The sequence below is a fragment of the Pollachius pollachius genome, assembly GCF_949987615.1.
Source record: "Pollachius pollachius genome assembly, chromosome: 3".
Lineage (NCBI taxonomy): Eukaryota > Metazoa > Chordata > Actinopteri > Gadiformes > Gadidae > Pollachius > Pollachius pollachius.
This window is the reverse complement of record NC_136936.1, coordinates 48,684,789-48,710,883: the sequence shown is the minus strand read 5'-3', so window position 1 is coordinate 48,710,883 and position 26,095 is coordinate 48,684,789. Positions and strand designations below refer to the sequence as shown.

The 26,095-nt window shown below is 44.7% G+C and overlaps 2 protein-coding genes across 2 annotated transcripts; both read right to left on the bottom strand.

The window, feature by feature from the left end:
* Positions 1–1,572: 1,572 nt before the first annotated feature.
* On the bottom strand, positions 1,573–15,222 carry LOC307072912 (glutamate decarboxylase 1-like; the record flags this gene model as incomplete). Its single annotated transcript, XM_079732482.1, has 16 exons — positions 1,573–1,746; positions 2,881–2,970; positions 3,434–3,541; positions 3,879–4,028; positions 4,216–4,294; positions 4,821–4,885; positions 5,609–5,725; positions 6,602–6,656; positions 6,767–6,846; positions 7,482–7,597; positions 7,725–7,837; positions 10,697–10,787; positions 11,047–11,289; positions 11,970–12,125; positions 13,152–13,214; positions 15,135–15,222. 16 exons carry the CDS (start codon positions 15,220–15,222, stop codon positions 1,573–1,575), a joined length of 1,788 nt encoding a protein of 595 aa, XP_079588608.1.
* An 8,717-nt stretch (positions 15,223–23,939) lies between these two features.
* Positions 23,940–25,488, bottom strand: sp5a (Sp5 transcription factor a; the record flags this gene model as incomplete). The annotated part of the gene is made up of 2 exons (XM_079732489.1): positions 23,940–25,040; positions 25,438–25,488. 2 exons carry the CDS (start codon positions 25,486–25,488, stop codon positions 23,940–23,942), a joined length of 1,152 nt encoding a protein of 383 aa, XP_079588615.1.
* Between the last annotated feature and the right edge of the window lie 607 nt (positions 25,489–26,095).

Below are 26,095 nucleotides of genomic sequence, written 5' to 3'. Positions count from 1 at the left end.
CAGAGCCTAGTAGTAACTGCATATGTCCTCTGTCATTCCATTTATAAAACAAAATGATGTAGTATGTGTAGTATATGGAGGACCAACACAGACACATACATCAATGTATACAATTCAGCACGATTCAATGTTAAAAGTCTAGCACAACAGGGCCTGTATGATTTCCTACGACATCTTTGGGTTGTTTTCGGAGGAGCAGGGTGACGATGATGTCCGTTTGAGAGCGTGTGAGTGGTTTGGTAATGAGCCGCTGGTCGTAGCAGAGACAGAATGCACCTGGCTGGATGTCTCTGCTCCAGTCCGTTACCCAACCAGTGGACCATGTTATTTCTACAGCCGTCAATAAGTACTCACATTCATCAAATACACACAGGAAAACAGATACATTCATACATAGCGAAAATACTGACGAATAGGGAAATGGCACCGTAAATAAATACAGGAAAAACATATTTTCGATGTACTCTTTACATTTATTCATCAAAGCAGCTTAGACATTCATTTTTTATTTTGTCCCTATTTCGTCCTCCTCTCTGATAGAAGCTTTAACTACGTGAAGAACTGGAGGACAGACAGAATAAGTGTTTTGGGTGAAGAGGATGATTAATCATTATTGTGCTTTTATTTTTAAACTCTTCATCAAAGCACAGGGAACCGCACTGCTGGACTGGACAACATTTAGTCATTATCCACACGGACATGATAGAGTTACATCACATCGATTGCACTTAAGTTTAGGTGGCAAGGTAAATATCTATACATAAATATCTTAATTAATCCACGTGAGAGGCAGGTATATATGCATATGTGTAACTATAGTGTTCTTTGGTTCACAAATACACAAAAGGACGTATACGTAGTTTTAAAACATTCTGGTAAACATTTCCAATCGAAATGAGGATATCTTAAAAATGGAATAGAATAGCGGATAGCCTATCCTTACTTACAATATCTTAAATGTAAATAAAATGTTTCGTCCGTTACATTCTATCTGCCTGTTCGTGTTTCCTATAACAAAACTGGGACACATTTGTGACAAAAGCAATGTAACAATAAATACTATACACAGTCTAGACAAAAGGAGCAGCTCTAAAAACACAGCAGTCGATTACAGTACTTGTGCTACACAGTCGGTATGAAAAGGACGCCATGGTGAGGGTACGGTGTGCTTTTGGTGGGGGAAGTAATTTAGGTATTAGACAACACTACAGTCAGGACGTGATATCATGTTTATGACAGTAATACTGTGGATGTTGACACTGGACACGTTTCCCGCTAAGTTCTACATTTTTTAAATTTACGATTTAATAACAACGTTGTGGTTATTACTAAAATGTTTAAGTCCACCACTAAGAGGGGGAATATTATAAGTGGTTTTCTTGCCACTACGTCATTAATAAAGAGGACTTTAATGGCCAAACAGCGTTACCAGAACACAGGGCTGGGGGGGGGGGGGGGGTTTGGGCTAAATTTTAATCGGAGGATTTAAAACCAATCCAAATCACGGTGTGCAGACCTTGGGGTGGGGGGGGGGGTCTCTTCTGCACACCAGCATCAATCAGGCGCTCTCTCTTACAAGTCGTAGCCCAGTCGCTCGATCTCGTCAATCAGGAAGTCGATGTCGGAGCGCGTTGCGGCCGGGTTGGAGACCACCATGCGGAAGAAGTTTACCTTCGTCCCTTGTGGCTGGTAGCCCACCATGGTGGTCCCACACTCCATCATCAGCGCCTTGATCTTAGGGGCCACCTGCGCTCACGAGAGAGGACACATGCTGATCACTCATTGGTCGAACAGACCCATACCGATCACTGATTGGTCTAACAGACCCATACTGATCACTCATTGGACTAACATGCCCATACGGATCCCATACTGATCACTCATAGGTCAAACATACCCATACTGATAGCTCATTGGTCTAACAGACCCATACTGATCACTGGTTGGCCAAACAGACCCATACTGATGACTCATTGGTCTAACATAACCATACTGATTCCCCGATTGGTGTAACGGACCCGTACAGATCACTGATTGGTCTAACAAACCCCATACTGTCCCCTCATTGGTCTAACACACACCTACTCTCCCCTCATTGGTCCAACAGACTCATGCTGATCACCCATTGGTCTAACAGACCCATGCTGATCACTCATTGGTCCAACACAACCATACTGATCACTCATTGATCTGACATACCCCTACTGTCCCCTGATTGGTCCGACACACACCTACTGTCCCCTCATTGGTCCAACAGACTCATACTGATCACCCATTGGTCTAACAGACCCATACTGATCACTCATTGGTTCAACACAACCATACTGATCACTCATTGATCTAACATACCCCTACTGTCCCCTGATTGGTCAGACACACACCTACTGTCCCCTCATTGGTCCAACAGACTCATACTGATCACCCATTGGTCTAACAGACCCATGCTGTCCCCTCATTGGTCCAACACAACCATACTGATCACTCATTGATCTAACATACCCCTACTGTCCCCTGATTGGTCCGACACACACCTACCTTCCCCTCATTGGTCCAACAGACTCATACTGATCACCCATTGGTCTAACAGACCCATACTGATCACTCACTGGTCCAACACAACCATACTGATCACTCATTGATCTAACATACCCCTACTGTCCCCTGATTGGTCAGACACACCCGTAATGATGAACTTATCGGTCCTCAGCATCATGGAAATCATTGGGGATCGAAACCTAGCACATTTCTGCTTGGTCTCCCTGCATTACCCTGCTCCCATGAGCATAATAACGTCCAACACCGGCCGCAAGGGAAGGGTCGTAGGTCGGAGCGGGGGGGGGGGGGGGGGGGGTCGATGACATGGAGGTCAGTGGTCATTACCTTGTGCAGCCGTTCCCGTCGCTCCGGGCCGTCGGGCAGGGCCCGCAGGCTCAGTGGAAGGTACCAGAAGCACACGTTGGTGTGCTGGGGCTGATGGAGAAACGGATGAAGGGGCCATGAGAGAGGTTGGACAGGATCACTGGACCAAAACGCACTCCTCAAATCACTTGCTTTTTTGTGACTGGCTAAAAATGTGCATTAGGTGTCGGACATTAGGAGGCCACGATTCGGTGGGTTCACGTTCGATCAGAGTTTTGATGAGGACCATTATAAAAACATTATGGCTTTAAGTTGAGGCTTGTTTGATTAGATGAAGTGTTGATCCGACTGGATGTTATCAAAGTATATTATCCAAACTGTAGCGTAGCGGGGCGGCTATGTCGGTTCAACAATCCATTTCCGAGGCCACAGCTTCTCTGGAGCTCTGTTAATGAGTTCTCGTGGTTTTTAATCATCAGAGAAATTAGCAGCTCCGACCCATTTTAAAGGGTTTTAATTGTGGGACGTTACGCATCTGCTGAAACGAGGCGGGAAAGAGTATCTTTAGAAGTACCTCTCCTTCGAAAACCATTTGGTAGCCCTCTCTGTTCTTGATCTTATTGTAGAGATACGCGGACAGGTCGAGACACCTGTCGATATGCTGCTCGAATCCTACTGTTCCCTGTGAGAGAGAGAGAGAGAGAGAGAGAGAGAGAGAGAGAGAGAGAGAAAGAGAGAGAAAGAGAGAGAGAGAGAGAGGGAGAGAGAGAAAGAGAGAGAGAGAGAGAAAGAAAGAGAGAGAGAGAGAGTATAATAATTACTTAATAATATTAATCAATAAGGTTATCAATATTCAGGTTGTTCTCTCTTCTGAAGAGAGAACAACGGTAAATATGGTAAATATGACCACATCCTCAACCCACTCAAACTAAACTCCTTAAACTCTCATACCCGACTCAAACACATTATAATCATCATCATCTACAAACAAAACATAAAACTACCAGAACTACGGGTACCTTTGCCTTCCACATGAGCCAGAACTTAAAGATATCCACGTGCCGTCCACACTGGATGGCCTTGTCTCCCGTGTCGTAGCTGATGTCGTACTGTTTGTCCGGCTGGAACAGGTAGCCGGCACACATGGAGTTGCAGCCTTGTAATACGCCCTGCCATCATAGTAACATAGGAGGCCGGCGGGAGACAGGGTTAATGCACCAGAGACGACATGGAGCATTAATGTGTGTGTTTGCCTGCATGCTTTGCATATATGTCGTGTGTGTGTGTGTGTGTGTGTGTGTGTGTGTGTGTGTGTGTGTGTGTGTGTGTGTGTGTGTGTGTGTGTGTAAAGCCTACCCTCTCCCTGACCAGGATGGCAGAGCACTGCAGTGGCACTCCCATCATCTTATGAGGGTTCCAGGTGACAGAGTTTGCTCTGCAGAGACGTTGAGACACAGTAAGACAGCTATACTATTCTATGCTACATCCAGGCCGTATGTAATATGTAAAAGCTGTAATAGCTGTGTAGCATCACGTACTATGCTGTTTTATACATACATTCAGTCAGACTCCACAACACGCTTTTATCCAAAGCCACTAAAGTTGAGTCTGAGAACAACCAAAACATGCAATCACGATTAAGAACTACAAAACTCTAAAACAAAAAACTACAAGAGCTGCATGACCTGTTTGCAATGACATAACTGGGCGGAGCTCTGAGTAGCTAAATGAACCACAAAGACATGGTGAGCAGATTCGAAACTAAAGACGTATTAGTGCATCGTAGTCGCATCCGAGAGGCATCTCTGTATCTCTACGCACCACATCCCTTAGCTCGGCAGAGGGATATCCGCCCTAGGCCAGAATCCCCTGTCTGCGTTAGGACTGGCCAGCCCAGTGGGCAGCCATCCTCAGGTAACCTGTGACGAGCTGAGGATTCACACACACATTCAGGAACGCACCGCTCAATCCCATTCAGCTTGTGTCTGTGTTTCCTGGACATCAGCAGCCCTCCTCCCCATGCACCCTGTATACAATAAACAACAATAAGCAACGATTAACAACAGTTATAACATGGGTAATGTCACAACCACAATTAACATCGTGACGTCGTCTTTTAAAATGTCACCATTCCATCAATGCGTTTAATCTCTAAAGTACTTTGAATCGTGTTTGCTATCTGGAAGGTTCTGTGTAACAAATGTTTGATTTGATCTGATGTGATTGGAAAATGTTTTGAAATGCAAAATATTACTGATGATATCCCTTCTCGTTTATACACAGAAACGTGAGCTTCTGTTTATCTGCCAACCCAGTCTCACTAAATACGTGACACTGTCACGTCATTTAATCTATTCATTCGTGATCTGGGACACGTAATTTCAATTTTTTCGTGCCAAAAGCACAAATTTCTAACAACATGACAGCTTTTGGCCACCAGTTTCTACTTTCACCTTTGATTCTGAGAAATTGTGACAATTCACGGATATATTTAATGCAGGTGCGCTGCTCTGTAGGCAAACCGCGACGAAAAAAAAGGTAGCTGCTTCATCTCTTCTTTTTAGAATGAGTTTGAAATTCGTGCTTATAGCACGAAAAAATTGAAATTACGTGTCCCAGATCACAAATTAATAGATGAAATGACGTGACGTGACACTGTCACGTATTTCCGTGAGACTGGGTTGTATCTGCAGCCCGCAGCCCTAAGGTGTTTCATGGTATCGGTGTCAAGGCTCGGGTGTTTCCTCACGTCCACGTGGAGCCACATGTTGTACTTCTCACAGATGTCCGCGATCTCGTTGATGGGGTCGAAGGCGCCGTAGACCGTGGAGCCACCGGTGGCGTTCACGAACATCGGGACGTAGCCCTGTGGTTACAACAGCATCGGGGAGACGTTAGTCACCGTTTAAAGGTGACATATTTCACCACCCGGGTGTGAGAGTGTGATAAGCCGTTACAAGCCAATTTGAAAATCTGCCTCTTCTGACATCACAAGTGGGCGTGTCCACCTAGATGTGTGCTGGATAGATCAGTCTACCAGCCTACCCAGTGGACTGTAGCAAGCGTTGCTCATCTATCCGTCATACATCTAGGTGGACGCGCCCACTTGTGATGTCGGAAGAAGCAGATTTTCCAAACGTCTCGTAACGCTTACTCACACTCACACCTGGTGGTATAATGTGTCCCCTTTAACATGCTAAGATCCAGAGATCGTTATTCTCCCTGTCCTCATATACACCCGTTCTCTATTCTCTACTCTCCACTTTGGGAGCAACGTCCCAGCTGCATGTCTCGTTAAATCCTCCCCGGTTGGTGCAGCGCTTCAGGGTCCAGTGAGAGGCTCTAGGAGGCGGATGGATCACACATCCACCCAGAAGGAACCATTAACCTCAGGCTGGACCTTTCTGTTGTTTCTGGAACAGGTCTGTCCTCGCTCCACAGTGAGGGGAAAAACACTGGGTTCTCCCCTCACTGTGAGGGTTGGTCCTGCTGCATCATCGTCTCCATCATCAGCTTAGTCGTCATCATCCTCATCATCATCGTTATCCTTGTCCTTATCGTTGTTATCATCTTCATCGTCGTCATCATCACCATCATCATCCTTATCCTCATCCTCTTCCTCATCCTCATCCTCATCCTCTTCCTCTTCCTCATCCTCATCTTCCTCTCTGGTAAGTGTACATTAGGGCTCAGTCTATGTCGTTCCTAACTGAGACCCCAATGTTTCCAACACATAAGTTACCTTCTGCTTTGCGTCGATGACTTTGGCCTCCAGATCCGCCGGGATGACTCTCCCTCTGTGGAACGAAGTCACACCATACGTGACGCGCGTGAGGCTGCATCGAGATACGTTCCAACCAATCACGCGCAGCCGGCCGTCCGCATGTGACTGGCGTCTACTACCCACCTCTCGTCCGTCTTGAGCAGGATCAGGTTCTCCGTCCCGAAGCCCAGGGCCGCGCTCGCCTTCTTGATGGAGTAGTGGCTCTGGGGGGGGGGGGCAGTTAGCGACACTCAGTATGCAGCGTTTAGACACCGTCGTGTAGCCCAGCGTTGCACACACTGTGTTTAGCCAGGGCCCAGTAGTGCCAGCCCCTTCGCCTCCAGGGTCCACTTAGACCCACATAAATAAGACGGAATACATACAGAGCTGGAACGGCCGAATTAGCATTAATGCAAAAACGAAGAGGGTGTTAAGTGTTTTCCATCCGTGAATGAGTGACTGAGGACCGGTAGTCCCGGCTGTGGGGCTGAGTCGGCACTAATGTGCACCAGACACTTACGGTGGCTTACTTTGGGACTTCCCCTTGAAGTAATAAAAAGGCGTCCGCTGGATTCAGACACTAGGCGTTAAGGTCAGACTACCAGCTCAGGAAGCCACACGGGTCAGGCTCGGACATCGGGGGATCGAACCCAGTGCTTTGCGGCTGGGATTCGAACACCATAAACGCTACACTACCCTACCCTAGCCACGGCATCCTACCCTGAAGTCATTCTGTTACTTTGTTAGATTGTTTATTTTTTATTCGATTCCCCTCGGCCCTTTCGTTGCATTGTCATCACTGATCATCCTAACACCACGGTTACAGTAACCATGCCAACAGAGGCCTTGTCCTCCTCACGTGTTCGGAGGTGAAGAGGACCAGCCGAGGGGCGGCGGCCATGCCTTTGGTCTTGACCTCGGGGAAGTACTTGTATCTGGCGATCATCACGCTGTACATGTTGGATATAGCGCCGCCTGCGGACAACGACAGGGGACATTTAGAGTCGAGCATCGTAGCATCGGTGGAACACAAACAAAGAGAGTATCTAACTGTTGCAGAAGCCCACAGGAGCTAGGAAGATGTGTTTGCGAGATCTCTCACCTGGAGAGAAAATACCGTCTCCCTCTCCCTCGGGCCAGCCAACAATCTCTCTCATCTTCTTCAGAGTCAGCTGCTCCATCAGTACGAAGACTGGAGCTATCTCGTAGGTAAACCTGGAGATCCGATTGGAGACAAAGCGTGAATCGTGTCTTACACTTTTGCTGGCGAACTGATGCAAATTGTGGAAATGCGTTTCAGGAACGGATTGGTGATAAATCAATGCGATATGTCCTCCCAGTTACTTGGAGATGTATTCATATACACACTTTAAAGTTTCTCAAACACATGCAGCTTATGGAAGTCATCAAAACATTATCAAACTTTTTGATTGAAAGTTGTTTCATAGAAAAGTATTGAATTCAGGTATGCAAATGTGTATCCACAAAGGCATTAAGGCATGAAATTAAACAATACAAGAATACAAACACACAAACACATCCTGCTTTCGTCTTGGATTGAATATAGCGTAGCTCCCTCAAATGATCTCCTATTTTCATTTTAAGCCTCTTACATTTTAAATTTTCTTACTTGGCACGCACAATGTCAGCCTTGCACTTTCAGTAAACCACTAGTTTGCGCAATTTTTTTTTTTCATTCCAGTCGTTGAAGGATGACAGATGATTTATTTTGTGCAGTCACTGCCAGGGTTAATTTTGGTTGATAGAACAATCAATTAAAGTTAATTGCTAAAATGTATGAAAGCCCCCACCTTCAGGTTGAAGTCATTACTGAGGGTTTTGCCTAAAATACCCCATCTTACGTTAGAGTTTTCATCTTTGGTTATTTTTCAGCTGCCTTTGTCCAAAGAGACTTACAGTGATTAGGGCAAGACATCTTGCTCCAGGTAGACTGCAGCCATTGGGAATCAAACCTAGTACCTTACCACTGGTCAACTCACATCCTAGCCACTGCACAGTTGTGCCCAATATTATAAATATTGTTAAGTTATTCTGCCTATTTGGTGCAGTCAGTAACTGCCAGGGTTGAATTCTGTTGGAAGAACAATTCATCTCATGAGGGTGCAGCCTATAATAGACATGCTTGAATCAAGGGTTTAAATAGAAGGAGTTCGGGAGAGGTTAATCATATGTTTCACTGGGAACCAAAGACTGAACAGCAACCAATGTATTCCGGCAACCACCACGAAAGCCCCACCAAATAGAGCTATTGACGAAACAAAGCTTTGATTGATAGCGTTGAAGCGATTAGTCATCCATGTTACTACTACTAATACCACGACCAAGCACTTTTGGAACACCATGTAAGGGTTTCAAAACGGCCCCCTTGAAAGCTGCTGAAGCAGGTGAAAGCAGGACAGAGTGTGTTGTGGTGTTTGATTTAATGGTGTGCTAGGGTGCTCCATCCCCGGCCGTGGAAGGAAGTCGAGAAAGTTTTACAGGAAAGTGCAAAAGGGATGATATGTTGTCGGTTCTGAGGGACCACATGCGACTTTCTCCTGGTGGGAGATGCTGAGGCAGCGGTGCCCATGAGCTGGGCTTTAATATCTATAGCTGCAGGCCAGAGTGTCCCTGACGTTGGCAGTGGAAAAATCCATATGTTGTTTACTTTTGAATGATTTGACTTGGCTTTTTCGGGTTGAGCTAACTAGCTTGTCAACATTTGTTAACTAGAGTTGTCTGGCTCTCCCTTTGTCTCCCAACAGGGATGCGAAAACACTGTTGATGGAAAGAAGATTGCATTACGGACAGCGGGTGAAACTGTGTTAGTAGACTCTGTGTTAATAGACTCTCTGGCACACTCTGCCAGAGAGGAGACTGGTGTATGCACACATTAAATAGGTACATTTTCAACAGATATTGTGTGTGCTTTTTTGGATTAGAAGTCTCATCTGTCCTAGACGCAATATCTCACAAATAAATTGCCACGACACGTTTTTGACAAATATGAGTGAGGATCTCTAGGTACGTATGGGGAAAATCAATCACTCTCAGAATTTAGCCTGCATCATTAAGTTGTTTGCTTTATTAGCAACCAAAACGATAAATTACTCCATGACGATTACTGATACATTTGAACACCATTAACCTTTAGAATTAAGACTGCATTATTTTGTTATTTATTTGTGTGTTATTTAATTATGGGCTAACTTTCTTCATCTATTTTGAGCAATATCACTGCTTTTGTAAATGCATTAAATATGATCGAGCCCTTTTAACCAGGCCTACACCTTTGCATGTAGAAGGTTGTATTGCAGGCTTCCATTTAGATTCTTTATTTTACGTTAAACTGCCTTTCTCCACCCAAGCCTCCGTTTCTATCTGAGAGACCTCCTCTTTAGTAGCTGGGGTGGAGGGACTCTGTATTTCCCCACTGGGGGCGGGGGGGGGGGGCTGGAGAACAAGGGACCAGAGTGAATTGCCTTAATGGTGATTCACTTTGGGTACCGTTAACCCCTGGAGAGACTGCGTCTGCTCGGGCTATTGTCACCGGCCTCGGAAACAAGTGTTACATAAAACAAGACACTGTGTCCTCTCTGAGCACGGATCAATATGCAATCTGGATTGCCTGCAGGCCGGTATAATCCGGCCTCGTGGTGGGAGGCCGTGGTGTGTCTCCCACCACGTCACCACCATCACCGTGGGGGTGACGTGGTGGCTCCTGTTCGCCCCATTCCGTCCAAGTTCTGACCGTTTGCATCTCCCTCTGTGACTGTGATTGGGATCTTGTTTATAAATTATTTATTTTTACAGGGGTGACATTATGCCACCAGGTTTGAGTGTGATTACCCATCTACAAGCAACATTTACTCTAGTCCACTGGGTAGGCTGGTAGATTGGTCTATCCAGCGTGGATCTATCGGTGGACACACCACTTGTGATGTCCCCAAAAACTCAGGAAAAGGCAGATAGTCAAACGTCTTGCAATGGCTAACCACACCCCCCCCTGGCGACATAATATCCGCGCTTGGAGTACATCCTCGTGTCCAGCATGCGTGTGTTTGTTGCGCTCACATGTTGGTGTTGGCGGTGGATGTGAGCCACTCCCCGGCCAGGCCGATGATGTCCAGGCCAGTGGAGAGCTGGTTGAAGAACCGGGGGTGACCTTCGCACGAGACATGAACACATGGGATTTACTTAGCCTGTTTACTACTTGCTGTTATGTGATTGCTGAGGAACCAAGCCTAAGGATTCTACTCTTGTGTACTTGTACAATGACATTTCGTAAAAGTAACTCTGATTCTGATTCTGAACACGACAACAGGAACAACAGGAGATTTGAGGAAACGTGTCGCCAGATCGTCAATAGTAATCAACGATCCCTGTCGCTAATCAAGACCCCATTGTTGGGTTCCCGTTCCCACCTGTCCGGACCCCGTACTTCAGGGTGTCCCTGCAGTCCACCAGGATCTGCTCCAGGGACTCTGGCTGGTCCGACAGCTCCAGGTTGAAGCCCTCCATGCCCTCCAGGAGCTGGTGGGGGTGGTGGAAGTCCAGCACCTTGGTGGAGCGGTCGAAGGTCTTCCTGACGTACGTGGTCAGGATGTCCACGACCTCAAACAGGAACTGCATAGTCTGCTCCTCGCCGTTCTTGGCCGGGAGCAGATCTGGGGCGACCCCCGGGGGTAACATGTCGGGTATGGTTAGGGATACTCAGTGTAGTTGTGTCTTCAGCATGGGAACTTCACCATAGCTCATGTCGACCACTTTTTATTTATTTATGAAGGCATAACATTATCACGTGATAACTGATAACAATAAGTGTTCTTTTTTTTCTTTTTTTTTTATCATCAAATTATTAGTAGTATTTTAGTTCAGACGCTATTCTAGTTTACAACCAATGATTATCTTATCTTTCGGGGAAAGAAATAGAAATCAATGTGTGGGCTGTATATAGGCCTATATATACAGTACATTTACATTTACATTTAGGGCATTTAGCAGACGCTTTTATCCAACAGTATACACAGTTTATAGTGTAACAATAATGAAAAATAATAAACACAATAATGGCTAAACAGAAAATACACATAACACAAAGATGTATTATTTGGTTAAACGGGTGAAATCTCTGGCTGTCAAAATTCAAAACTCAATCAAAAAATGGTGGTGCTACTCAAAGTAGATGTCTCAACACACCGACCTATTCATTTATAAATACAACTTTGATCATTAATTTACTTATTTTTTTAATTAAATACATGTTTAGGTACATTCTTAGTAGGCTATGACAAAAAGAAAACATACAATTTTTCAGTAACCGTGTTTTTTCCCCGTGTTTCCCTACCTCTGGCGAACAGGTTGGAGAAGTCTGTTTCGGAGCGGCTGAAGCGGCCATCTCTCGCGCTGTTGTCGCACGACCGCTGGTTCTTGGAGGAGCGCTCCTGGAAAGAACTCGCGATCCGGCCCTTGTCGTCCAGGTTGTTGTTCTTCTGCAAAAATCCTAAATGATCACAGCACGGGGACGCAGGTGGGTGTGGGACATTTCCAAACATTTTACCAGCACTCTTCTCTTCTTCGCTGCTCTACTGCTCTACTGATCCCAGGTCCGAGAGGGGGGGGGGTGCACTGCACAGACTGAGGATTCAATTTATAGACGAAGAGATGGAGGGAGGCTGAGCCCAATGACATCAGGACAGAACCACCACCGTGACCGAACAATGCGCTGCTAATTAGAAAATGGAGATTTCCCTTTGTCAGACCAACAGCCCGCCAAGGAGTGGAGTTAATAAAGGGGAGAGGCTTTTTGTGAATGGCTAATACTGGAGGTGTTGTTACGGAGCTCCACCTATGGGTTTAGGAAGAACCCACGACACCTCTCACCCTTCATCACCGTAAACCCAATGAGAATGTCAGGCTAGGAATCGATTGAGATGTTAGCCAACTGAGACCACAATGTCCATTCTATGTAGGCCTGTAGGCCAAATAAACAGAATTATCATGTAATTTAAAAGAAGCCAAGGTAGACTATACTCCGCTGGGAGTTTTTCTTTGCGTGTGTTGACTGTTTGCAAAGCAATGTGAGGCAATCTGAACAATCAAAAAGTAAAAAAAAAATCGTTGGCGGTGTCAGTGACAAGTGAGACATTGACCACCCTGGTCATTCCGGGTCCCAGTAGAACTAGCCTGCAGGCTCTGGTTGACCCTCCACACGCCAGTCAATCCCAGAGGACCATCAGAGCGTGCCAAAGCAAATTTCCCATTCATACATCATCATTTTTTTTAAATGATTTTATTATAGGCCCTCGTTTCGTTTTTTTTTTTATAACCATACAAGCCTTTTACCCATCTAGGGCCAATCAACGAGAGGCTTGAGGCCTGCTCTTTATTACCCATGAGGACTGCACGGCTTATAAAACACACAACGTTGTGTTGTCCTGGGTCTTTATCTCTGACCAGGCAATGGGAGGCTTTTACTCCAGCAGGCCAAATAATGGTGTGGAATTAACGTTTAAAAAGGGAATCTTACCACATATCTTTATGCCCAATTTTCTGGTGCATCCATGGGCAACTCCGTACCACGCGTCGTAACCTTAAACAATTATGATGAGAAACCACGTCAAATAATCTTGTAAAAAAAAAAAAGCCAAAAGCATTTAAAAAATATATACATTATATGCAAAAAGAAAAATTGAGAATCAAAAATGATACACAAGAAAACAATAAAAAACAACCCCTCTCCTAAAAACCCTGAATTAATAGTGGGATACATCATAGCCTTAGTCAGCCTATTTATTGTTGGACCTGGTATCTTCTTATAGTCCTGTGTGCTTTATGGTGACTACCCTTTGTAAAGATTTAGCATTTATCTGCCGTGTGATTTATTCTTCGCTCCGTAGATCTAATTGGGTGGTAAAGATGCTGGTTTAAACGCACGCATCAGTCGGCCTGTCCCGGCAGATAGAAGACCTCCGCCTTATCAAGGGCTCCCAGCCGGGGGGGGACAGGGCGTTTAGCCGGTGGGGGCTAGGGTCGGTGGGGTGGAGGGATGGAGGGGCGGAGGGGTGGAGGGACGGAGGGACAGAGGGACAGAGGGAGGGATGGGGGTGTGCGTGGGGGAGGCTACCTCCACCCCCTACATCCTCATTTAACCCCAGCTTTCTTTTGATCATTACCTACATCATTACCCTCCTCCACAGCCCATCGGAGGCACTTTAACCCGGGCCTGCTTGAGTCTTTTTTCCCATTTAACAACCCGTATCCGCCATCTTTTAAAAAGAAAGACAAGTAAAAATAGGCGTTTGAAGAAATGGAGGTTGAAGGAGGCCTATTGAATATATCTGAGGCTGCTCTCCTCTAAGATAATACAGTCTAGTATAGATACTACGGCATCTGCTGCGAATGGAAACGAATGATTTGCTATAAAGGCCTGTCGACAAAATCTGAGCAAAATAATAATTATAGTCAATAGTGATTATAATCAAATAATTATTCTTATTCTCTCTCTCTCTCTCTCTCTCTCTCTCTCTCTCTCTCTCTCTCTCTCTCTCTCTCTCTCTGTCTCTTTCTCAGTATATATATATATATATATATATATATATATATATATATATACAGTGTGCGTGTGTGTGTGTTTGTCTGTGTATGTGTGTGTGGGCCTAAATCCATTCTATTTTATAGTGCATTTCAATCTATTAATTTGTAAAATAAGGCAGTCAGTGATGTGCGACCGTTAAAGCACAGCAGCCTCTAGCTGGAGGGCTCGAGCCCCCCTCTCCTCCATAGTGGCGCCATTAGCCGCCATTAATGAGTCCAAATTAAAAGGAACTTAATTCTCCCATCGAGGAGGCTGGAGCCCAACGCTGTGTCACTAATGACAACGATACACAACACAACAGTAATACATTTAGAGAAAAATAATGTCTTATACCAAAAATAAACATATAAAAAATAAACACAGGCTATATAGATATAGATAGGCTATAAAAAGATTGTTTTTATTAGTCCTATGATTGTATGTTACATTATATATATATATATATATATATATATATATATATATATATATATATATATATATATATATATATATATATATATATAAATATATATATATATATATATATATATATATATATATATATATATATATATATATATATGTAACATACCATCATAGGAATAATAATAATAATGAATAATAATAAAATATTGACAATTTAATCATCTCGACAGCGCACTGCAGGCAGTGGTTATTATGGGGTCTGTTATGGGGGGCTCCTATGGGGCTGGAACACTAATTGTGTCGAGTGCCAGGGCTCAGAGCCGGCGGACCTGCCCCTCAGCGCCGCGGGGGAGTGCCGGTGGGTCCGCTCTGCTGCGGTGGTTCGTCGGGGGGTTGAGGGCATCTCACCTGTCTGGCACCGCTCTCGCCTCCGTTTCACCGACGAACGGCTTCGCCCGCGGAGCTCATGTCTCCAGCTAAACAACGTGTGATGTGTGGTGGACCTACCTGAGCCCGGTGGGGGTAAATGTGTCGAGTTGGGGTCCGGTTCTCCTTCTCCGGCGGAGGACGAGCAGGGGGGGGCAGACTCAGCCATGAGCTCCTGAGACGACACGGTGTAAGAGTCCTCACTTTAAATCGCCGACCCTTGGTTTTAAAGGCTGACATTATTCAAGCTGAACAGCAGCCCTGGTCTGTTCTATCGGAAATCAACTTCTTTTTTTTTTACAGATACCCATGAACCCACCCACGATGCCCCCCTCTCGGCGGGGGGGGGGGGGGGCTTTGTGGACGCAGAGGGCACACATGTGGAGACGTGCAGGGGACGTGCGTAACGAGGTGTTACAAGTTGAAATTCAATCCAGCCACAATTTGGCCCAGAACTCAAATTAGACTGAACGTTAAAATACCACAAGATTTCCACAGTAAAATAGCATCCTGATTATTTTAATTAATTATTTTATATTGTTATCCTGAGGGGCAGATTTAAATTCCATATTGTCTATTTGTGCTCCTCATAATACACATAATAACACAGGGTCTTTATCCAAGAGTAAAAACAATATTTTTAACATTAAATTTGACATTATTTTGGCATGTGAAGCAGTGATTAACCCTATTCTCAATAAATGGAAACATCTTCCAGTTCTCTCACACCAAATACTTTTTAAAAATATGAATTGCAATTGACTGATTGCATATCATTATCAAAATACATATTTTTTGGGATTCTTTCAACGGTGACCGTGAATCAGGTCAATGTCATGTGAAAAATATGCTATGCAACAACCATTCAATCTAATTTTGTCAAATTACTTACAACTGTGTCCAATCTCAGGACCCACAGCCCAAATACACATTTTACGCGGATTCTCAATGAGGTAACCGGAATTGTTATCATTGTTTTTAAATGCTAATTTTTAAAACACCTGTTAGATCATCTTCAACGACACTAAATAAACATTTGACCACAGACATCTCAACCTGTTACAGCCTACAGAGACACATAACGCCTCTTACCGTGTCCACGCTGGGGTCCAGACAGGTGCAGTCCAGGGAAGCGAATTAACAACCAAATTAAGCCTTTCAGGAGAAACTGGTGTGTGTGCGTGTGTGCGTATCCCGGCGTGCGTGTGCGTGTATGTGGACACTCAGAGGAACGAAACTGGGCTCAGTCGTGAGTCTTCAGGCATTAATCCAGACAAGGTGACGTTTCGCTGGTTGAAACCAAACAGGTAGGAGTTGCAGATGTGGAACCTGCGGCTCTCTCCATATATTACGCACGCAGGAGTCAGTCTCCATGTATTACGCACGCAGGAGTCAGTGCAGTTCGCTCCCTGCCGCTGCATGTATTCCTCCGGACACGAGAGAGGCAGAGCCGAGCTCCTCAGCGCTGCACATTTACCCACAACGGCGACGTTTGACGCTGTGCGCGGTGTGACTTTTGTTTGTGTGTCGATTTTTTATCCCTCGCTCTTTTTTACTCCTTGTCACGAACATGGACTTGAAGTTGGATTCTGCGTGCAACACATTACGTGTGTGCGCGTGTGTGTGTGTGTGTGTGGGGGGGGGGGGGGGGGGGAGAAGGGGAGGGAAAGGTTGATGTCTTAACGTGAATGAGATATGAGAATGAGACCACAGAAGAGCGATCCTCCATTGATCCACATTGAAAGAATTACGTTCTCCAAAAATATGTTCTGTTTTTTCTCGTGTCATCCAGAGCATTGTGTTTAAATCGGCGTCGATGCCTATTCGTTCTGCCTCAAAACCCCTTATTCCCAGCCGCTATCTAAAGGCAGGTGAATGGTTTCGAGGCGACAGACAGGCGAGGTCATGCCTCAGACCACAAGGTGGCAGTAAGGAACCACAAATGACTCTCCCAGAAGAACACGACACAAATGGGCCATGCCTGAAATAACTTCTGAAAGCTATTACCATCCGACCTATTAATCAGCAACAGCTCATCATAACACCGCAGATCCACGGGTGTGCGTCCTGGGTTCACACAATGAATCGCAAAGCGTCAGGGAGGGGTACAGATCCACAATGCTGTTTTAGACCTTCTTCTTCCTCTTTGAGAACGCATGATTGCCGATCTGTCGAGGCCCGATCGACACTCTGGGACTGGCGTCCACACAGTAAAAGCAGACGCCGTGTTGTTTACCTTTCCAAGAGGTAAAGGTGTGAGTTAATGTTTTCAGCACTGGTTCAGCACCAGTGCAGCACACGTTCGTACATGGGCCCCCAGAACCAGTCCCTTCCACTGTTGTATTGTATACTTAAAGACAGTTGACTCATGCTCAACTACACCAACAAATGAGAAGGTAGTTTTATATACTGTGTAGCTGACATGACCAGCTGACAAGAAAGGCAGCACTGGCTATTCGGTAATACCAATCAATTACCACCAGGTGGAGCAAAAAGCTCATTGCCAGAACCAGCGAAAATGTGTGTGTGTGTGTGTGTGTGTGTGTGTGTGTGTGTGTGTGTGTGTGTGTGTGTGTGTGTGTGTGTGTGTGTGTGTGTGTGTGCGTGTGTGTGCGTGTGTGTGCGTGTGTGTGCGTGTGTGTGTGTGTGTGTGTGTGTGTGTGTGCGTGGCATGAGTTATCTTTAATATCTATTATCTTCAGTTAATTCAGTTAATCAGTGTCTATGCATGATTTGCTTTATTCTGCTTTTTCACGACTGTTCGACCACATCTTCTAGCGGCCGACTCTTAGTATTATACTTTCAAGAGCCTGGGAAGTGTCAGAGTTGTGAGAAAGCCTCGTCTCGCCTCTGTGGTGAGACGGTGTCAGCTCTGAGCTCCCAGCTGTCAGACGGCGCCTCCAGGGGGTCTCAGTGCGTCAGCGGCCATCACCTCGCGTCTTCAGAGCTGCTCCTCACTGCCGTCTTTTGACTCAGCCAGGCACCCGTACACCCGACGGGACTTGACAGCGATCGAACACCTGATCACCTATCAACAACTTTTGAATGTGTCATGGTGAAGAGTGTGACCAGAAATTGTATTCCAAAGATTCAAGCTGATGAGGTAAACATAAACAAGTGACATGGGAACTTAACCACAGCCAGAGAAATACAATGAGGTGCTTAGTTTTACACCGTGGCAAACCCTTGGCCAGGATTCAAGGGCAGACTGAAGTTACTTTTTGTGTTGAATAACATGCAAACAAAGGTATCAAACCTGTAAACAAATCTATGAATGACTATTGTCTGTTGCCACTATTGTTCTGGGTAAACTGATAACAGGACCGGTTCTCTTTGGGGAAATCATAGCTTGTATCAGAGGTCGGTTCCTCCCTCACAATGCTTTTATTTGTCTCTCTGTTTTAAGAATTCACCTGATTGGTTTTGATTGAATTAGCTCTATCTTTCTTGCTATTATATGTATATTATAGGAATTGAATTTAACCGTTAGCAGAGCACTGCAGGAAGAAATGACAGCAGGTGTTAAGGCACAGAGAAGTTTAGCATTAAAATCTAGCCGGCTACGTTAGCCCTGTATGTTAATTTCCATTGACGGCGCCTGGACACCCAGCTGAGCTGAAGGTGTGCAGGCCGACGATCAAGGTAAGGGGAAATATAATACATCCAAGCGGCCCACATGAGCTGGTCTGGGCTATCTGTGGGGCCCAGACCCCCGCTAATGTCAACAGCAGAGATTAAAGCTGCTGTAGGTCATGTTTGAGAGACGGAAGGAGAGAGAGAAAAAAGCGAGATGAGAGCACGATTTTGAAAATAACGTCCTTCTCTGCTTCATCCCTCCCGAGAAATGTTGCAGTTCACCTCCCTGTGATTGACAGGTAAGATGGATTCCCTGAACCAATCTTGGACAAGATGCCCTGATTGGTGCAGAGACGGGAGCATTCTACAATCCAAATCGTCTAAAACACAGAGGCAGGCACAGTCCACTGGTACTGATATTCTCACAGAGCGTTTCACTCCCTAATAGCTGACGGATGACTGAACCATTTATAACAAATAACTCTCAAATTATTACTAATTAATCTTACCTATAGCAGCTTTAAAGTTATATAAATGAATACAAAAATAGATACATTTAGAAATGTATATTGTAGAAAGAGAAATGATGATGAAAATATCCCATCAGGGGCTTTGTTTCCTTTGCCCGACTAAAACAAGGCAAACTTGGAATCCAATTTACCAAATTTGCACGGTCCAAACATCCAGCACACTTCCCTTAAAGGCTAATTAAAATATGAAAGCTTAATTCTGTAATTTTCAAATAAAAATGTTAATGACTTAAAAATCAAAGGAGTTATTAAACAAAGGGAAAACATGTCTTCATGACTCATAAAGTCATAACACAATGAGTGTGATGAGATAACCCCCAAAAAATCTACATACATCTAAATCTTAAAGAACGCTATTAATATTATTCAAATATGAAACAAAGTCTTGATAGGTAAGTCATACAAATCGTTTTATCGCACTATACCAAACATTGTTGAAAAAAATCATTGCGCACTTCAATCATTTTTCTGTTCTGCCATTTAACTCACGAATCGTTCAGTCACAACATTTATTTTTAAAGATGCTGTCATGTGACTGGAACACAGCCTAGGATTTGAGCCATCACACTTCAACTACAGGGGCTGTAGTGTCAGCATGGCTCCAACACGTTGACTCTGGACCGAGCTCTCAGCTTCAAGCCCCACTGTCTTGGTCGGGCTCGTACTGCTACACACAGAAGCTGCTTCAGATCCAGGGCTGTGATTGACTGTCTGTTGGAGGCTCAGTCAATGGAGCTGTGATGAATGATTAATGACTAGTGTGGTCGGTGACTTATTGAGATCGACTCTTCTCCTTTGGAGGACGGACGTATTGTCACCGCTGGGATCCATGAGGCCTGCCTCTAACGGGAACAGTGAAGGCTAGTTAGGTACATGTTATAGCGAGCATGATGAACACTTTAGGGTTTGTCCTTGCTCAATACTTAACATTATCATAAACATTCAGGTCTCACAAACATTCACAAGTCCCCAGACTTGATAATACATACGCAAAACAATGGTTTTTGTCACACAGGAATGACTTGAAAAACCCTGGTTTCTTGGATGTTGCCTCACTACCATTATTTTACCAAGATCATGTCATAATGAGACGATAATTAGTCAAGTTTACTGAATATGATCTAATATGATCACTCTTCCAATAGTGAGGCCTATATGGTGGACGTTGCTACATTTACATTTAGGGCATTTAGCAGACGGTTTTATCCAAAACAACTTACCTTAAGTTCATTTGTCAGAAGAAAGAGAAACAACAATATATCTCTGTCGGTACAGTAAGGATGTTCATAGAACCAAGTGCCAAGCACTTACAATTTCTAGGTTAACCCATTCCCCGTGTACAAAAAGATAGCTAGGACAATGCCAAGTACTATTTTTAATAGTATCATTTAAAATTGCTGGCATCGGAAGCCTCAGTGGAAAGCAAACCCTCCACGCCTGAATACTGGTTGTTCGTCTGGACTCTGGGGATGGCAATGTGATTGTAGCAACAATGTGTCTATGCTACACGCCCCCTAGGTGACTTTTACTGGGCCCCTCCAGAGAAGAACAGGGGATGGTGATACGGTTTATTGTAAAGTTGATCGACAATGATACCTGGTGCTCCATGTTTCCATGCAGCAGGAGAGCTATTGAGTGTGTGGGGTGATGCCTGACCTTTGCACATTGATTGCTTAATGTGCATCAGGTGTGCAGCCTCAGAGTCCAATCAGTCTGACTCGGGCCAGGTGAGGCTGCCTCAACCAGCCGTCCTCCACACACACTGCAGTGATGAATGTGGAGCCCGGATTATGTGACTGCATTATCAGTGTACGCCTCTGTTCATTACTGTGGCTACTATAGGCCTACATGTGACATGCGAATGCCTACATATACAACACTAAACAGGTTTTAGAGTCTCCTTCTATTTAGGGGATCATAACATTTGAATAAAGGCTCTGGATCATGTTTAAAGTCTTCTACATAAAGGATCATAACATTTGAGAAAGTAAAATGGGGCTGATTCATGTTTAGGAATCTTCTTTGCAGCTTAATTTATCCTTCTCCTTTCTTCTAATCATCGACAAAACAAATATCCAAATACGAAAATTACAATTATTGCGTTAGAAGTATTATATTTAATGATTTAAAATTAAGATCTGATGTGATATAGGCTTGATGTGTCTAACATAATGCAATCCTTTGATGAAGTCGCCAAATCCCTCTCTCCAGAACAGTATGTGAATCGGTGCTTTTTTCCAAATATAGAAACTAAATCTACCATCGTATCCAATAAACCGCTTCATCAAATAAATGCACATCCACACTCCCTATTCGTGGAGTGTTGTGTGCCGGTGTGCGTGGAAAAAAAAAATACGAGGCTTTTATTATGGAGATACCTTCCACCCTACGATGGGGGGCGCTGTTGAGGTTGAGACCTCGCAGTTGAACCGAGTGGAATCGCTGAAGTTCGCAGCATCTGTACAACAGAGTTCCTGGATGACCTCATACATACGGAGCCTCTGAAGGCAATTGCCAACCAAACATGAAGGTTGTAAGGACATCTCTGTAGCACTGCCAGGCAGTGATGCAACTCACCACATGATTCCCAATCGATTCACTCTATGGAGCTTAATGATAACTTTCACTTAGTTTTTTATAAGAGTTTGTATAGATCTGTAATTGCCTTACTGAGCATCAGACCACTGTTGAACACATGCACATGTTTAGAGGTTAAAAGTGCACCAGGGTAAGGCCGTCATGAGGACCACAGACAGATCTTCTCCTGGTGGGGTTGGAACCTAAAGGCCCATGGTGGGGTTGGACCACATCATGGGAGGCAGCACTCAACACCCAGCACTAATTGTGGCCAGGTCCACACTTGCAGTCCTCCATCTTCGGTGTGCGACCTGTTGTGATAGGATAATATGAAGCGCTCTTTGATCATTGTCGGCCAAGCGGCTAGAAAACAACATGGAATTGAACATAAAAAACATCAATCAATATGAACTCCGACCTTACTGTTCAAACTTTTTGATATAAATTGCTATACAACCTCACGCAAAGGTCTGTTTGTGTGTGTGTGTGTGCTTTTTTGTGCATGTGTGTGAGTATGTGTGCATGCATGTGTCCATGTCTATGCGGCTCTGTGTTTATGTTTGTATCTCAGGTCAGACTTTACTGTTGCCTAAGTCCACTGAAGAGGTGTTTCCATGACTACGGCACTCTTAGGTAGTGATGTAAAGTGAAGTGTGGTGTTCAAAGTTTGAAACATAATAATTTAAGACTTGCAATCCATTGCCACCCATCGCATTAAATAATGACAAATGATCAGATGTGTGTGGAGTAATCAACCTGTATGCTATTAGTGCTTGACATTTCCACCTGTTAATGAGTTAAAACAGTACCTCAATAAAGAGACTGTATCAATTAACATTAGAAGCATAAATGTGTAATATTTACAATATATGTATGCCTGTTATAGGCCACAGAGGGTTTCAATACGTCTACAGCGGCTGCCTGTTGATAAACTGAATTTTGCTGAATATCAACATAACGTACATGATCTATTCAACTCATCCTGTGAAGGATTTTACTTTCAGATGGAATGAGAGCATCACACATCCAACACTCCTCAACTAAACATCTAGTTACCCGGTCGCTGTTTTGACAGCTGGACCCTTCCTCACAGGTTAATCCAGGTATTAAACTATAAACTACACTGCTTCTTTCTCCGAGTGCGTGGAGACCATGTAATAATGCCCGCTTTACATTATGCTGGACATTGTTCTAACTGGACATATCACATATTTGTATCATCGGTGTGAAAATAATAAAATAACCTGCTAACCATTCCTAAAATTCTGCAATTTTAACAGTTAGTTTTTTTGTTTTTGATTTTGTAATGATTGTTGATTATCCTCAGCCTTTTTAGATAAAAACATCTGCTGTGACTCAATTTAAATATTTTTTAGTAAAGCAAGATAATATACTATTATCAAAGGTTATAAGTGAGCTGAATAACTTCTGCACACAAGTTTCTCGACATAAACCAGTGTCCAACTTCAAGAAAAACCTTGAGTTCCTATTGAGTGTTCTCAAATTCCCACGCATTCACAATCTAAATAAAATTATGTGATTTTGACAACTGAAGGGTTTGATCTGTGTTCATTCCTACACCATTGTTTGCTGCTCCAGCTTACACCAATGAAATGATCATTCAACTAACTTTCTTCATGGATTAGGTGACGGATTGCTGACATCTCAACTTCACATCCTCTTCCGGCAAGAGTCATGGAAACAAATTATTGTGCGATGAGGAAAATGTTATAATCTTTATTCTCACACAGTATTTGGGTCATTTCAACAATAGCAGATCTTTCCAAGAGCATGCTAAGAGCACCCCATAATGGAGCAAACAACGGACACTTTCATTCAACAAAAGCTATTAAATATAATTTACATAGAGGGAGATCTTCCACCGAAGACAACGGTCCAAACACAAGCTGCACACTTGTCTCGCTGGATATGATATAGACACTGAATCCAAACTCATGAGCTCATGAATTATTTTAGAAGTATTTTTGGGGGATGAATCCCAAAATATTTTTTATGAGACTATATACAGAAACAAAAGTAGGCCAACTAGACTAGAATAAGCCCTGGAAGACCCACAATGTTCAAGAAAAAACAACTAGTATCAGTAAGAAATAAACCAAATACTCTAGGAAGGGAGGGCATGGGACAGCTGACCTTACTAATATAGAACCTGTATTGCACTAATGAACTTCTACTCTACGTGTTACAACATATTCCTGGGGTCTTCCCGTTTCACACGGTGGTCGAGGCCCGACGTCTTTTCGTGGCATTTGCTCTTTTTGTTCTGGTGCGTTTTCACGTGCTTTGCCAAGTGGTCGCTCCGCATGAACCTTTTGCAACAGTCCGGGCACACGAAGCGCTTCTCCCCCGTATGAGTCCTCAGGTGTCTCTGCAGCTCGTCCGACCTGGTGAAGCTCTTGCCACAGAAAAGCCAGTTGCACACGAACGGCCGCTCCCCCGAGTGCCACCTCAGGTGCGCCTTCAGGTGCGACGTCTTGCCGTAAACTTTCCCGCAGCCCGGGATGTGACATATGTGCTGTTTCTTCTTCCCGGGCTCGTCGTTGGAGGTCGACGACTGGCAGTTCGGACACCTGCACCTCCTGCACCGCCGGGCCGATGCGAGAGGGGACTTGGTGTGCAGTAACGCGGCGATCTGCGTCTGGTATTGCGCAAAGTCCGTATGGCCGAGCACCAAGCCTCGCTGCAGCTGGAACCGGTGGTGGCCGAGGGACGACGGGTGGCTCACATGGCCCCCCTGCTGGAGGCTCCACCACGGGATATCCTCCCCGTGGTTGGGGGACAGCTGGCGCTGCTGCTGGTGCATGAGGCCGGAGTGTCCCGTCACAAAGCTTGGCATCGAGGGCGCGATGGGAGCCGGGGCTGCGTAAGTGACCGCGGGGACGTAGGTGGGGGGGCAGGTGGACTGCAGGGACTGCATGGAGCAGGGGAGCATCTTGACCGGGGAGAAGTCATAGGGATACGAGGGGTCTGCCGGAGGGGTGAGCGGTAGCTCGTGGTGGTGGGAGCTGAAGGAGCTCTGGATGTGAGCGGACAGCTGGGGCTTGGAAGGTAGTCCGAAAGTGGAATTGCTGCTGGAAAGAGCGGTCTGGTGGTTCCCTTCGTTACTCCACGGGTGAAACAAACGCGACGGAGAGCTCAGTGTGGGGTCATAAGGCACCTGGAGGAAATCGGCGGGATTCGATCCGTGGTGGTGGTGGTGGTGCCCGATCCGGTTACAAGTGGCCGCCAGGAGAGCCAGGGGAGAGTGTTTGCAGTTCTCCGGGGAAGAGTTCGGAGTGCGATCCTAAATAAACCACACACATGTTAAAGATTAATATTGTGCATTTCTGCCCACCGAGTTCAGAAGCAACGTCTATATCGTCAGGACAACGCAATAAGATAGGATTGGCTTGCAATTAAATATAGATTTGAAAGGAAAACTTTTGAATAGACTTCACTGAACAGACTATTCAATAACCTACACTTCAGACTATATTCTTCGACGATTTAAAAACGAGTAATAAGGGAAAACTATTCTAAACAGAATCATTTGAATACCGTCTATTCATTTGATTAATAGTCCATTAAAACTAGTCAAAATAGCACCCTCCGTGCTCACAATCCTCATAATCCCACCGCTCCAACATCTTCAACCGCGTTTACAATTCCGCAATAAAGTCCACAAAAACTTCGCCACAAACCTGGAGAAAAGCGTGGAGCGTCTCGTTCCTTAGTACAGCCACTGCTGCCATGGTGCACCGCGTCCTCCTCTCGACAAGGAGCAATTCGAAATAAAAACGACTTGAGATAAATATGTATATATTTGTAGTAAAAAATATATATATATCTTGTCGCGCAAAGGCTTCACTCTGAGTTGCTTCCTCTCCGCCAGATATCCCTGGACTATCTGAAGAGTGAGGGATCACTTCTTAGAATTTGATAAGGACTTTGTTGGGCCGCCAGCCAGTCAGAAATAAGATTTATTACTTTGAAGTTTGCCGCTGCCCAATCATCAAAGAATAGCGGCTCTTTGAGAGGGGAAAGCAAATCCTTTGAATCCACAAAGCTCCTATGGTGTGTTTGTTGGGCTGGATAAAAGAGCTGATTATTAGAGGGGGATGGGAAGGGAGGAGATAAAGGCGGGACAATTAATGAAGTAATCACTATGTGGGAAATGTATATACACAAATAATTGGATTTTCTTGATCAAAGACCCCCGTGCCGCCTGGAGACGCCGGTATTGGCTGCCGGAGTCATCTGATCCTCGCTTTGTAATTAAGGATTTGTAGCAGCAACTCTGCGTGACAATGTGACGTTGTTATCTCTGGAGATCTCTCCACGTGCGCCGGGCTAGTTTTG